Here is a 15,625-nt window from a genome sequence, read left to right as displayed (position 1 = left end):
TGTAGCGGACTTCGGCTCGAATCAGTTTGAATGCGAGGAAGGCGACAAACGAAAAACATAAAAGAAAAAGGAGCGAGATGCAGAAAACACCTTCACTATCCAGCGACGTCGGGCATTTACAGGGCGAGCAGAGGGAGAGGTATTTGCAAAAATTGAGGTTAGCAGGCTTGGAGAACGACGTTTACCTGCTTCCACCAGGATTGTTCACTGACGTATGCTCCGGCTTGCTCCCCCTCAAATTAAGCAGCGCGCTCCGGAACCTCAGATGTTGGCTCCGGCAGCTATTTACACTGGATCCGGTGTAAATAGCTGCCGGATCATAATTACAGTAAACTAGTAAATACAGTAAAGGAAAAACTTGAGACTGAAAGGTTTTAACAGTCATCCAAATGACTGAACGTAAACATTGCTACAGTAACATATGTTGTTGACATTAGCTAGTCAACAATAGCTACTACAGAAGAACAAAGAGGTTACAATGGGTTATTTTAACCTATTTGGCTACACACTCGCCGCCACAGAATGTTAACAGCAATGTAATGCCTTTTCTGGCTAATTTTGTTCGTCTTACCTCCAACAAAGTGGTCACTACACAAGCGCTGGTATGCCGAGGGCTGCCAATCTTTCCTGTTAATGGCCGCTATCCATCTTCTCCGTCGGGATCCGATAAAACGATAACCCTTGCCTTGTTTGTTGATGGTTACTACATCCAGGTGCACAACAATATAGTGGCATGATGGAAGTCTTGCTGAAAGTAAAAACTTTCTTTGCTGCCGTTCCTCAATGCTGGCTGTGGTAAACTACTGGTAGTACATGTCCAAAATGGCAGCCGCGTTTGTTGTGACGTCACGTGAAAAGGGTCCATACTCAAGTATATAGAGAACAGGATTTGTGATTTAAGTAGGTACATGGTTTGGTATTCTCCACTACGGTACAAAATGCAGCCCCTGAACTATGTAGTGCTTGGGGCCTGTCTGAAACTAACATTCCGCCTTTTGTTTCCCTTCTACAGCTATTGCAAACGAGATGCTGAGGGTCAAGCAGAAAGTGAAGGAAGAGAAGGAGAGAGAAAAGAAGATTTACTCCAAAATGTTTGCGTAAATGAGTGTTGGGTAGAACTACAGGAGCTCACATTTCCCTGGCCAGCAGTCACTAGTGTAGTTGTTGTATAAGTAAATGCAGAATAATTAGTCAGGGATCTCAACCATGGAAAAGATGACCGAAGAAAATAATGTAGAGAATTGGATCCATTATAGATCGTATACAGTACTTAATCTATGACCATGTAAGTCTGACAATTGGTGTCATATAGACTGGACTGTTTGTTTAACTAGAAAGCAGGCCGACCTTAGTTGTTTATTTATTTTAATTCACTGTGAAAAGTAGATATATGTTTGATTTGTTTTAAGAAATAAATAGATGCTTCAGGTTTAGTGAAACATTTATTCATTCAGTTTGACTTTGTATACAGTGTAATCCTCGAGCCCATAGAGGTATTTACAGACACAACTCTCCGTTTGACTTCACATGGTCAAACATCAACCTTAAAAGTCTTATTGAAATGTGTTTCAGTAAGACTTCAACACTGTACAAGTTGAACATAGAAACATAATGCCTTAAGTAGCCTCAAATTTTTTTTAAGAAGTGTGCGAGAGATGCCTGAATGGAAGTTTTCATAACACCTGATCACATGCCGTTGTAGGCTGGTCCACCGCTGCCTTCAGGAACGACCCAGTTGATGTTCTGGCTGGGATCTTTAATGTCGCATGTCTTACAGTGGACACAGTTCTGTGCGTTGATCTGTAGCCTCATACCATCACCTGACTCCAGGGGAACAAACTCATACACACCTGAGAGGGAAAGGTATAATGTTTTAATTTAACAAAAGCGTATTTTTTCGAAAAAATGATAAAGTCCAACATCCTACACACATCAGCTTTCTTTAGGTTAAATTAAAATGAATTTCTCAGCTGCTGTTATACAAAAACATTCTAACCAATCCTCAAATCTGATTCGACAGCGGCTTATCTTAAAACATGCACAGAGACTAATCTAGGGATTTGAAAATAGCGGACAGAAAATTTTAACATGGGGAAAAATATCCCTCATTTGTTCCAGTTAGTGGGGACAGAAAAATAAGTAATACATTGGTAGATATTTTCAAGAGTACATCTATAAACAACAGTTTTATTAATAAAACTAAATACATGTAATAAACATTCATATCAGATGTTAATCTATATAATAATTATGGCACTATACATATCCTTTAATACAGTGATATGAAAACCATATCAGCAAACACTTATCCACAGTTTATAGTATTGCACAAACATTATGATCAGATCTGAACTTTACATTTTTAAAGATTTTAGATCAAAAACTATATGAAGAACTATATACTGCAAAACCTTACAAATATGACTAGCACTACGTTCAGACTGCAACCTGAAACGACCCATATACGATTTTTTTTGTTAGGCCGTTCACATTACCAATTATATGAGACTTGTATGCGAGCTCCAATATGAACGGAAAACGACCCAAAAGTGTCCCGCATGCGCAAATTGACACGTAATAAGCACATCTACATAAACCAAAAAAAAGCGCACTCTTCAAGTTTGCATGTAAAGCATGGAGATGAGGCGAGACCTGGCGATGTGGTTTTTGTGGCGGCGGCGGAACTCGCACAATAATCTGATTGATGTGGGCAGCAGACTAATGAGACTGAAGGTGTCAAATTACTGGAAATTTCCAGAACAATCTTGTAATAGGTGCGGCACGGTGGTGTAGTGGTTAGCGCTGTCGCCTCACAGCAAGAAGGTCCTGGGTTCGAGCCCCATGGCCGGCGAGGGCCTTTCTGTGCGGAGTTTGCATGTTCTCCCCGTGTCCGCGTGGGTTTCCTCCGGGTGCTCCGGTTTCCCCCACAGTCCAAAGACATGCAGGTTAGGTTAACTGGTGACTCTAAATTGAGCGTAGGTGTGAATGTGAATGGTTGTCTGTGTCTATGTGTCAGCCCTGTGATGACCTGGCGACTTGGCCAGGGTGTAGCTTGCCTGCGACCCTGTAGAAGGATAAAGCGGCTAGAGATAATGAGATGAGATGAATCTTGTAATACAGGATGATTTAACATCCAGGTCCCTACCAAATCCACCATTAGCTTGATCAATTCTATAAAAGTCTATTTAAATTCTGAAAACTGTCCAAATGTTGTTTTCCACCAAAGAGGCAGGATTAGCCAACGCAGAATAGTGATGTTTGTCTCTTGTTGATGACGTGTAGGTCGCATGAATGCGACCTGTCCGGTCAGACTGCAGTCGCATGTGAAAAAAAATCGGATCTGTGTCGTTCAGATTGTCAATAACAAATCGGATACAGGTCGCATATGGGCAAAAAAATCAGATATGGGTCGTTTCAGGGTGCAGTCTGAACGTAGTCTAGGTTACTGTTTTACTATAAATCATGTGACTAGCCTATTTTTACCAATTTGACCACCAGTAGTATAATGTTGCATTTCAAATATGACTAGGTTAATATTGCATCATTTGATATAGTTAAGTCTAAAATCCATGTAGTCTTGCCACTATTAAGATGAAAAATCTGACTTTCTGAATAAAATAAAATCACTCTCAAATATTTAAAAATGCTATCATATTTGTTTTGTTCAGACCACCTTTCATGAAAGTGAAAAACATTAAACAATCTACCTATGTTTAAACTAGATTTTGACATAAATGACTGGAGATAATCTCAAAATTCAGACTTTCTAAAAAGTATATAATCTCTATCATTTACAATCTTACAGTACCTACAATTACACAAGAACATTAAATATATTTCATAATATTTTTAAATAAAACTTACATAATACCAAACATTATCAAACTAATTGTATATTGGCATTAGGAAAATATCAAATGACTTAGTATGTCTTCACACGGTCATATAATTACTCTAAGATCATATTTGTACACAAACTTATATACGTCTGAGATATCAACTAGGCACCTTTACTACTTGAATAACATAATACTCACTTCTGTCTCTTCGTTTTGTTTCCTTTTTTCGTCCAAAGGTCTTTCAACGTGACCACACGTTTTGACATTATGTTTGGATGAGACAGAACGATATGCCATGTGCTTTTGGGTATTTTTAAAACACTTCACACGATTGGTTGAGAGACACCGTCTTCCGGTTCAGTGACCAATGATATAATAGTTCACAAAACTGTTTTACCCGCTAAATAAACCATTCGGAATACTTCGGTCCTTTCCGATAGGTGTGTAAACAACGCTATATTTACCGCAGTGACAAATTGATGCGCACAAGATTCAGTAAAACACGACTACACGCTCTCTACTTATAGATACGCGATATCACACTCGTGCCCAAAAAGTGGATGTGCGACAGACAGATAAAAAAAACGCGTATTATGCGCCCTAGATTAGGCTCTGATGCAGTAGGTGCGATTATTGTTAAAGCTCCACCCCCTGTATCTTAATCAATAAAAATGATTGACAGGAGGCAAACAAGTCATCCAGACAGGAAGTCAGTATTCAAAAAGTATTTTTGTACTGACTTTTGCCAAAGCCACAGCTTAAAGTGCATATCACGGGTCAATTCAGGAGCAAGATCAATGTAATTCTCCTATTTTATATTAAACTTTGGTCAAATATCTAACATTCTGCATTTTTTTTTTTACCTTGCGCAATACCAGAAAAATTCAGTTGAAATCAAGCCGTTTGAAGCAAATTGGTCCGTCTCTGAAAAAACTTGGCATTTGGATTTCCCGGGAAATGTTGATTTTTGTGACGTCACGAATCTGGCTCCGGACTCCCTTGGGATTTTTCCAGACGCGTTTTATTATTTTTTTTCTGCTGTAGACAGATGGTTTTGTGTAAAGGGACATATACTTTTCATATATATATATATATATATATATATATATATATATATAAAAACAAACGAATTTGGTCCAGGATATGCACTTTAAATAAGTGCATATCCTGGACCAAATTCGTGTTTTATAAAAAAAAAAAAGGCACTGATGCTCGCTGGTTTTTGGGTGTTGAACACGATTTCCAAGACAGTCTCAACCTGTTCATCATCTTGCATATGTGATTTTTGGTTGAGGGGAGTGTGCAGGCATGAGGACCATGCAGAAACATCCTCCACTCAAGCAATTTGAGAGGGGAACCTTTTTTTTTTTTTTTAACCTGGACCCCATTTTTCCTCTCTCTTCAGGTCCAAATATTCACTAGGGACAACACTAGGGTCCAGTCCTGAATGAGAACGCTAACTAGCGCCTGCAAAACAGCTACAGAATGTAATTTACAGGGCAATCATCTGCATTAAACTAAGGTGGGGTTTATATTAGACCGTATCAGCGGATCATCAGATTAACGTTTTTAAAACGATTAGTGTGCACGTAGCAACGCCAATACACGGATACGCTCGGCTCCGCAGGCATCCTGCGCTCCAAATCACTCCGCCCTGAACAGTGAGTGCCCTCTGGAGGGTGCGCACTCCGGCCCTACGCAGCTCCCAGAGCGCGCGAGTGAAGCGCACGAGCAGTGATTCGGGACTGAGCCGCTGTGTGTGTGATCCCAGCGCATATCACTTACCACTTGCAAGTGGAAGGATGGCAAGCCTAAAGACAATCATAACTACACAATGGGCAGTATTTGCATCAGTATTTGCAGTATTTTCATACTTTTATACTCTTTAATGAAACAAGGCGGAAGTCCGCGCCGTTTTTCAGCAGTCGCGTCACATGACCAACGCCAGCGAATCAGGAAGGTGGATGTCACAGTGACGTTGTCCAATGACGACGCCAGCTAGAGCTCAGCACAGCGTATCCACGTATTCTCAATGTTTACACAGCACCGGACCAGACACGATCTGGATTGAATACGTGGACCCTGGCGGATTCCTGTTTCCAGGCATTTTAATGTAAACGGACAGTGCATCCGCGAAGAAAACGAGACAGATACGGTCTAATGTAAACTTGGCCTAAACCACTTCTTTTTGCCACAAGACCAAACATGAGTGGAGTCATGTTACACGATAAAAAGTAGTGGTTTAGTTTGACGTGAATGAATGATTGCCCCACGTTATTACGTCGTTTTGCGGTTGCTGGTTATCACGTTTGAATTCAATACTCAACCTAGTAAATATATGTTCCCAAAGGAAATTGAGCCCGGGTTAAAGAATCCCAGAATTTTCCTTTAAAAAGACGCACCTGCAGGACAAAACCTCTGTTCCGGACCGTCGTAGAGGGCGAGATTTTGCGCTACAGGAACGCTATCGTCCTTCAGCGTGAGGTGAGGAGGCTGGTCGTGCTCGTGATTGGTCCCGCTGAGGGCTACTGATGACAGGAGATCGAAGCTGATTTTCCCATCAGGCTTCGGGTACTCAATGGGTGTGCAGTCTTTTGCTGGCTTCAACTGGGCGGAGTCCACACCTGGAAGGAAGAAAGTGGCACTGATGTATTAAAAAATATATATATATATTTATCTTTAGTAATGAACACGCATCATTTCCTCACCACAGTGTTTAAGTGTCCATGGCTCCTTTCCTCTCAGCATCCAGTAGAAGATTCCAGTGTACAGCATCCCTCCATACAGCCCGAAGTAATTGTGGAATGATGGCCGAATGTTCCTCACGCCATACAGTTCTTTCCAGACCCAGGAATTCTTCAAATTTTCCTCATACTCGGGAGCATGGATACCTTTAAAAAAAAAAAATCCGATTTGATTTCTTTAGTTTCACATTCTGTAAACCTGAGTAGCTGCATGTCACGTGCCTGCCGTCGTGGACTCCAGGTTCTCGTCTGTTAGCTTATTAAAGATGGCCTCTGCTGCCAGCATGCCGCTCTTCATGGCCGTGTGCGTTCCTTTGATCTTCGGGACGTTCATGAAGCCCGGGCTGCAGCCAATCAGAGCACCGCCAGGGAACGTCAGCTTGGGTAAACACTGAAGAAAGGCATAAAACTTTTGTTAACCAGGCATTAAATAAAGTGATTCAAGTCAGGAGACGCCGTACCTGGAAGCCTCCTTCATTTAGAGCTCTGGCGCCGTACGCGATCCTGTTTCCTCCCTCCAGAGTGGCGGAAACGGATGGGTGATGCTTCCAGCGCTGGAACTCTCTGAACGGACTCAGGTAAGGGTTAGTGTAGTCCAAACCCACCTGCACAGAAATCATTAACAGTGTTTCACAGCGCTCGAAACTAACGGTGTCCCGGGGACCATAAAAAATGTCATCGGGACACAAAATCATCATATCTGGGACAATCCCGGGACAATGGAAAAAAATAGATCTAGAAAAAAAGTTCTACATTAATATTATTTACAAAGCCGTAACACATACGTAGACATTCACCTAATTTGTCAATTTTAATTTTAAAACGTTAACAGCGAAAAATACATAGTAGCTACACTTTCGATGCACCTGCATCCGTAGGCTACAGAGCAGCGCATTCTGTTCTAGAATCTTCGGCCGGAGTCCGCATTATATGGATTTGGAATGGAATTGCTACCGCACACGCTGCGCCGACTCTTGCCAGAACAAAAATGCTGAAGTGGTTGAAGCGGACCGACCGCGGGGAAGAAACTGAAAGCCCAGACATAACGTCTCCGGGACCTTCAGGATCCAAAGTGTCCTCGCCTGGTCTGCAGGCAACGCTAGCAACTGAATGAACTTAATGAACACTGTTAGACACGTTATAAAATACAACAGGAATGATGTGGATGATATTGACGGAAGATACCGTTCAACAGAATAAGTGAGTTTTCTTGGTGTCTTTCTAGTTCAGAAAGTTTAGTCAGTCAGCAGCACAACTAGGCTCGGACCTGCCACTATGTTGATGTTGCTAACATTTGCACCCACGTTTCGGCAGCGAAAGTTCATAAAATGGATAACGGTAATGGATAACGGAAAGTTCATAAAAATGGATAACGGTAATGGTGAAAATGATAAGTTGGCCTTATAAGTACCAACAGATATTCAAGGTATAAGTAGATGAAATGAACATAAAAGGGGTCTTATTTTCAACTAAAGTGTACTGCAGATGTAGGGAGTTGAAACATTTTCTGAATGAGCTAGTTGGCCCCTTTAAATAAACGGGTATTTATTCATACAGTACGATCGCCAAAGTTTAATAAACTGAAAATGCAATAACTGTAATTTTGAAGTAGATGATGTATAGGACATGTGTCGCTTGTGTCTTGTGACTTATTGTAAAAATGATGTAAAAGGTTCAAAATCGCATAGTTACAAATATAATAGTAACGTCATATGATAATATTAACCACTGGTTATTTCAGAGAGGAAAAAAATGGGGACACTATTGCTTCCATTCGGGACAATACAACACAGAATTCGGGACCACTGGGGGACACAAAGAAAAAAAGTTAATTTCGAGCCCTGGTGTTTCAGCAGGAAGAAGTTTCACGGAGCAATTTCAAGGATTCACGATATTCTAAATCAGGCCATTATTAAAAAGCGTTCTGTTTCCGGTCCACCGGCCGGGTGAGTGCCGTTTGTGCGGTTAATTTTTTTCGGGTTCGTAAATCTAAAATCGAACTTGACATTTCCGCGTTCCCAGGGCTTTCCACTAAGGCTCATACTAGCCAGCCATGACAAATAAGTAGCCAACCGGGGTGGAGTAAACACAATAAACTCCTGTGCACACAGTTCCCAGGATTAAATGCATTTTCCACAGACCATTTATTTATTCACTTTACTCAAATACAAAGTAAAATGGCAGTAAATCTTCTTTCTTTTCTTGCGTATTGCATCATGAGGCGTTCCTGGCTTGTAAATCTCTTATTTTCGGTGCATGACACATTCACGCAGCTGAGCATGCTATGAATTAACAACGACAACGGTCTGCAGTGGGGCTACACAATTACACACTCAGCGAACATTTCTCCATTTGTGTATGAAAATACACTCCAACCACTCAGTTTGGTTTCATTTACAACCAACGGTGTCTTTTGATGCCAGCACGTAATTGAACGAGAGAAGACTGGTTTACCGGAGACAAAATAAGCGTTATCTCTGCTTCTGTTCCCTCCGACACACTACTGCCTCCGCCGAGCAGCACAACAAAATGGCAGCCACCATGAAGGAAGCAGATCCGGAGTTTTCAAACATTTGCTTAAGTGTGAAATCGCAAAATGGTATTCTAGCGAACAACAAAATAGTAAAGATTCAGAAAAACAAATCATTCAGTGATCATTTTAATAGTGTAATTTCATCCGAACTAGGCCTAACGCTCGATTTAGAACTACAAAAAGTCTGTGTGTCGGACATTTTAAGTAGCCTGGGCCCGCCCATCCTAAGCGTGACGCAACACGAGGGCCTGTTGCGAGCTTAGTCTGGCCAGGCAGGCTACCGTAAATCCTCTAATATAGGCCGGGGCCTTTATTTCACTCAAGTGCATCTTGGTCCAGGCCATTATTGGAAGGAGGCCAGAATTAGAGGCAGGCCTCGATTTCTATTTGAGCAAAACAGACTACCAGTGGAATGAATAAAAACGAGATTTTGTGTCTATTTGAACCTATAAAATAGGTTGATGCTTGGTTGCCTGGTTACCACCAGACCTACCGGTAATCACAATCAGGGGCGCCTGCAGGGTTGAACTGTAAGGTACGCACTAGCGGTGTAATCCCCCCCCCAAAAAAAACCGCTTGCGTGCTGCAGTTTCTATGAAGAGTCGATCTATAGGCTTATACATAAAACAACGATAGAACTTTAACGTGAAATTGAACAATAGCCTTCCATGAACACAGGCTGATATTTGAACAACATATGTGAACTACACACGACAATAAACAATAAACTCTTTATAGCCTCGATTAGAATCTAGTGAACTTGCTCAGCACTACCGCACGCACGACTCTGACACACACTGTAGCGCAACGTGGGGTACACAGACTCGCTGAAAAACTCCTCAGGTATTTTTCTGAGTTTACCAAAGAAGGAGCCACCCACCCTCTGTCTGGTTTGAAGCGGTTCTGTAGGACATTGAGCTTTACAGAGTCCGGTGCACATTTTAAGGCATCTGGTTGAAGTTTCCCTATGTCTGATAAATCTGATGTCAGTGATAGCGGGCTGACTCGTGGCTCATTAGTAAAGCTATCTGATGGCTCATTTGTCAGCAAGGTGGAGCAACCATCTACTTCTGATCGTAAGGGACATGGGGAGATGTAGGTGTTCTTATATGAAATTCACTGGATGTATGGCTAGTTTCAAACTCAGAGGTAGATGAAGGCAAAATTCCCTCAAAGGAACTGAGCTCGCATCCAGCTGCAGCGTACTGCTGCTCGGTTGCGGAGGAGTGGAAGCTGCCGGTGCCGTGTTACTAGCTGATACTGGAGAGGACTGGCAAGCAGATGACACCCCTGGATCACTGCTTTTGGACTTTTTCGTAAAAGTCTGAAACAAGCTCGTTTGTTTCAGGGTTCGTTTACTCATTTTTGACTCGCTTCTCAATAAATTCTCGCACAAGCTCTGACTACTGACGATTGTCTGTCTCCGTTTCTCAAAACTGGAGAGAATCTCAGTGGTGCAAGAAAAGTATATCTGCATTGACCAATGAGCTTTCTTGGTCACGCACACCCCGCCCACTCCTGAAGCACACACATGCGCCGGCACACACACGTGTCTCTCTCTCTTTCTCAAATTATGTTGCATTGCCAAAGCATTCAGGTAACAATTATAATTAAAAAAAAATATCTCTCTCCCCAAGGTACGCCTAGTGCGTACGGCCATACGCCTGGCGGTGCCACTGATCACAATTGTCTTTCAGATCGGAACGATTGTGTAAGGCCACTATGATCTCAGAAACATCGTTGGTTATAGCCCCGGCCTGTATTAGAGTCCGGCCATTATTTACCTCCTCCGACAGCGAGACCGGCCAATATTAGAGTCCCGGCCAGTAATGGAATACAGGCCAGTATTAGAGGATTTATGGTATCTACAGCTCTTCCAAGCTCCCGAAAAAATCGGGAACCAATCAACTTTGAGCATCTCCAACGGCCCTGGGTAGAGGCGTGTTCAAGGCACTGACGTAGTAGAACTGCGACCGGAAGCGCTTCATTCACGCTTCCGCATCTATTACGCATAGATGCTGTATTGAAAGCATTCAACGGGAAGTTCTCATTGAAAACGGAGCAAAGAGCAGCCCTGGAGGTATTTATTGAAAGGAAGGACGTTTTCGCCTTGCTCCCGACCGGCTTCGGTAAGAGTTTAATCTACCAGTTAGCCCCGTCGCGTCACATACGTCAGAGGAAAGAGTGATGTGATTGGTTTAAGCTTCGTCACAGCCTTTTCTGGCTTCGACCAGTAGCAAACTGAGGCATTTCAGGGAGGCGGGTCAACCACGGGCTCTGGGAAACGGTTGGGCTTAATATCTTGGCCAGACCAATAGCTCGGAGAGCTTTGTCGTGTTAGCCAGACTACATTTTAAGTACCTTTTGTAAAAGTTTTGCAAATGTTGCAGTCAGCATTTAACTAAGTTTTTGCACAAGTTTCAGTTGATTAAACTGTCATTTTATTAAATGTGTCTGCTTTTGTAATAAAAAAAGTACTGAAAGAAAAAGCAAACACAGCATTGCGATTTCTTATATATTAAAAAAATCCCTCCCTCCTGACTGAAAATTTTTTTGCTCACTCGGTGGACAGGAAACGGATTTTTTTTTAAGGATGGCCTCATACATCAATCAATCCATTGTTGCCAAAATGAGGTTTCAGAAGCACAAAACCTTTCATATGTCACAATAGACTTCTCAGTACAAAAGAAAGTGTCTCTTGTTTCAAAACCATGAGGTTTTGTTGAGCTGAACGTCAATTAAAATTCTGCTTCAGGAACAACCACAAAAGTATCTTCTGCACTTCTTCCCTTCGTTGGAGCTAGAACTGACCAGAAGAGATCAAAAAGGGATCAGATCCACTGTGAAATCTGGTACTGCGAGGTTGTTTTGTGGAAAAATTAACAGTGTAATGAATTTTGAAGTAGAAAACCTGGTTGCTTCTGCCAGCAGATTAACACGTTACTATAGATTAAATCTTTTCAACATAATGACCTGGACATACATGCATGGAAATCGTGGGACACAAAATCAACGACTACTTTAATCGTTTGGATTTTAACATGAATGTGAACTAAACAGAAGAATATAAGGGGCCTGGAAATGTCCAAACGGTCCAGGATCCTGATTACAGGAAAAGAGATATAGTCTCATGTTCAAGCTTAAAATAATATTCTTTCACGTCATAAACGGGGGACAATAATTCTCGAGTTGTCTGTATACACACCACACACTTTGTTATACTCCCCAATGTAGTTATTAACAAAAAGAACTGAAACACGATTCTGAGAAATCTCTCTTCAGGTCAAGACCATCCATTGACTGCAGAGCTCAGTGGTTCAAAAGAACAACAAGACCGAGGTCATTCAATTTCCTTTTCATTGGCTTTTCTTACCACGAAGCCCAGGGCCACCAGTGGCTCTCCTTCGTTCAGGTGGTAGAGGAAGGAGCCTCCGTACGTGTTTCTGTTCAGAGGCCAGCCCACAGTGTGCTCCACTCGACCCGGGCGCCATTTCTTCTCATCAATAATCCACAGCTGAGGGGAAAAGGAGAGTGAGAGTGTGCTTCCACACTTATTAGTTGGTTTACACAGTTTGAGACTTTTGGTTTGTTTCACACTGCTCATAATTAAATGAGCCAAAAGAAAATAAAAGAATTGAGGAGCTGAAAATGTACCAGTGAAAATTATTATTATTATTTTTTTTTTTAAATACAGCCATGGGATCCCGAAAAGGAAGGGAAGGGAAACCACATGATGACCAAAGAAAAAAGTGCTCCGAGAGCACAATATCCCCCGCTGGGAACTATGCCATAACTCTGGTAAAAATGTGACTGACTTGAATGAAATCGCAATATGTGTATTACCGACATGTAATAAAGAAATCATGACATTCCTTCAAAAACTGTGAGAGGAGTTGATTTCAGAAGGCGAGTGAGTACCTTTCCCGGGATAGACAGACGAACATCGCCACGACATAATCCCCTTTCGTATGGAATCAATTTTGTGCCAAAATGTTCATACAATACTTTTGAAATATCAAACAAAAACGACAAATCAAAATACAAAAAAAGAAAAAAAAAAAGTCAATTTTTTTAGACTGGCAAACAAATTATTCGTGTAATCGTGCAAAATATCAGTCTATTACTCTTCAGAAACCTTTTATTTTTGTTCCGCGTCTTTCTCAGTTTTGTTTGACGTAATTTATTTTGGTTGCGATTCCAGCTTTCTCGTTTGCGCTCCCTGACTTTTTGCTTGCAGTTTTGGCACAAACTTGACCCGTGGGTGGGCTGTCCAGGAATGCATTCCCATTGGCTAACTTGTGTTTGACTGACAGCTACGCTCAGCCATTCCCTACTCGGGTTCTGGCGGACTGTTTGACGAGTGACCGATCCATTGACGGTAAACAAGGATCGAGTGGACTTCAGTGGCGACTATGATACTGAATTAATTCAACAAAGTGTAAATTCAGTATCATAGTCGCCACTGAAGTCCACTCCATCCTTGTTTACCGTCAATGGATCGGCCACTCGTCAAACAGTCCGCCAGAATCCGAGTAGGGAATGGCTGAGCGTAGCTGTCAGTCAAACACAAGTTAGCCAATGGGAATGCATTCCTGGACAGCCCACCCACGGGTCAAGTTTGTGCCAAAACTGCAAGCAAAAAGTCAGGGAGCGCAAACGAGAAAGCTGGAATCGCAACCAAAATAAATTACGTCAAACAAAACTGAGAAAGACGCGGAACAAAAATAAAAGGTTTCTGAAGAGTAATAGACTGATATTTTGCACGATTACACGAATAATTTGTTTGCCAGTCTAAAAAAATTGACTTTTTTCTTTTTTTGTATTTTGATTTGTCGTTTTTGTTTGATATTTCAAAAGTATTGTATGAACATTTTGGCACAAAATTGATTCCATACTTTCGACCAGCAGAGGATTTAATAAATAAATATATGGGTCCGTCTCAGAAACTGCTCTCTCATTTGGGACATTATGGTCAAAAAATAAAATTTTCTAATTTTACTTTTTTTTTTTGCATTTACCTAACACTCAATGTTTCTTTTGTCATGTTTAATAAGAATAAAGATAGCATCTTGCTGTATCTAGCCTCCACTGTGGAACATTTTTTTTTATTCTAATTCAAATGTTTTTGTAAAATTGATTTCCATATAAAATAACTCCATCATGAAGAATTAAAGCCGCTCCTTCACAGATGAGTGAAAATATTGAATAAATTTCCTCTTTTTGATCGTTTGGGTTAAAAACGCCAAGTTATGATGACTGAATTGATTTGATTATTCACTTAAATATGAATAATATGATACATTTTGGGTATTTGATATGGCGAAATAGGACACAATGGAAAAATCGAGAACACACCGGAAAGATGAGAATAACGGCGGTGGTAAAAGAACAGCGACTGTACCGGCTGAAGGTCGCGCGGGTCTCTGCTGCAGTGCGCGAGCAACGGGACATCACTACCGCACCGGACGGAGCGCGAGGCGAAATGACTGGCCGTAGATTCTATCAAAAGTTCGCTCTAAATTGACCATGGTTGCAAAATATTGGCCAAAAATACGCAAACACGACGAAATATGAAAGTAAGATGAAAAAAAAATTCTATTGCCTTATACTGCAAGACTAAAACAAAATAAAACTCTCAAAACTCACCTTTTCAGTGATAACGTCCGAACAGATCACCCGCGTAACAAAGACCGCAAATGGAAGCGCGATCAACTTCTAACTGTTGGAGTGGAAAATTCCATTCTACACATGCAAATTGTTAATGCGTGTCCTTCCCCGCACACAAATAACACGCTACGGTAAAAAATAGACCACAACTCATTTTATAGCTCAGAAATTCATACAAGACCAGCTACCATCGTAACATATCCTGTAAGAAACATATTCTATACCGAACTTTCAGCTTTCGTTTTAAAAAACAAAATCGCAGATTTATAACTAAATGTTTATATGGCGTAGTGATTTTAAGTTACTGCTTTTGGTGAGGTCATGACCTCGACCCTGAGGCTTTCCATTTAGATCAAAACACACGATCGTATTGGTTTTGGGTTTGCGGAAAATGGAGTTACGACGGTGATCAAATGTTTTGCATGATGTTTTATTACGGTTATGATTATTCTGTGAGCGCACCAATCCTTAGGTGGATAAAAAACTACGATTAGTGACAACTGTAGACTTTTCAGTCGACTACAACCTTTTTAAGGGAATGCGATGTAGTCAACCATTTATCATGTCCCAGATCAAGCCGCCATTTTTCCACAAATTTGCAGAATTTTTGCCAAATTCTGAATATTCACATCAAAGATTTAGTTTTATCTGTATTATTTCTTTCATCATTTTATTTCAAATTAAAACCATCACCATTCAAAACCGTATAGTTTATTGATTGAGTACATTTAGTGGGGTTCCCCCACAGTACCCAGTTTCTAAGACAGACCCATATACACAACACACTTGAGCAGATGGATATGGTGCTCAATAAATTGTTAGACAATTACATAGAACTACTT

At 41.2% G+C, this 15,625-nt stretch overlaps 2 protein-coding genes across 2 annotated transcripts in view; one reads left to right on the top strand and one right to left on the bottom strand.

The window, feature by feature from the left end:
* The window catches only part of ppid (peptidylprolyl isomerase D), a 35,301-nt gene extending 33,862 nt beyond the window's left edge, over positions 1-1,439 (top strand). Inside the window, exon 10 of the mRNA XM_060927284.1 lies at positions 1,013-1,439. Coding sequence (XP_060783267.1) covers positions 1,013-1,101 — 89 coding nt within the window. The 3' untranslated portion in view covers positions 1,102-1,439. The remainder of the gene's footprint in view (positions 1-1,012) is intronic.
* etfdh (electron transfer flavoprotein dehydrogenase) overlaps positions 1,424-15,625 on the bottom strand; it is a 65,089-nt gene continuing 50,887 nt past the window's right edge. Inside the window, exons 8-13 of the mRNA XM_060927283.1 lie at positions 12,490-12,630; positions 7,045-7,188; positions 6,806-6,974; positions 6,548-6,730; positions 6,242-6,463; positions 1,424-1,850 (exon numbers count right to left, since the gene is read on the bottom strand). Coding sequence (XP_060783266.1) covers positions 1,687-1,850; positions 6,242-6,463; positions 6,548-6,730; positions 6,806-6,974; positions 7,045-7,188; positions 12,490-12,630 — 1,023 coding nt within the window. The 3' untranslated portion in view covers positions 1,424-1,686. The remainder of the gene's footprint in view (positions 1,851-6,241; positions 6,464-6,547; positions 6,731-6,805; positions 6,975-7,044; positions 7,189-12,489; positions 12,631-15,625) is intronic.

Source organism: Neoarius graeffei, chromosome 8, assembly GCF_027579695.1.
Source record: "Neoarius graeffei isolate fNeoGra1 chromosome 8, fNeoGra1.pri, whole genome shotgun sequence".
NCBI lineage: Eukaryota > Metazoa > Chordata > Actinopteri > Siluriformes > Ariidae > Neoarius > Neoarius graeffei.
Note: the sequence above shows the minus strand (reverse complement) of the source record. Positions and strands in the feature narration are given on the sequence as shown.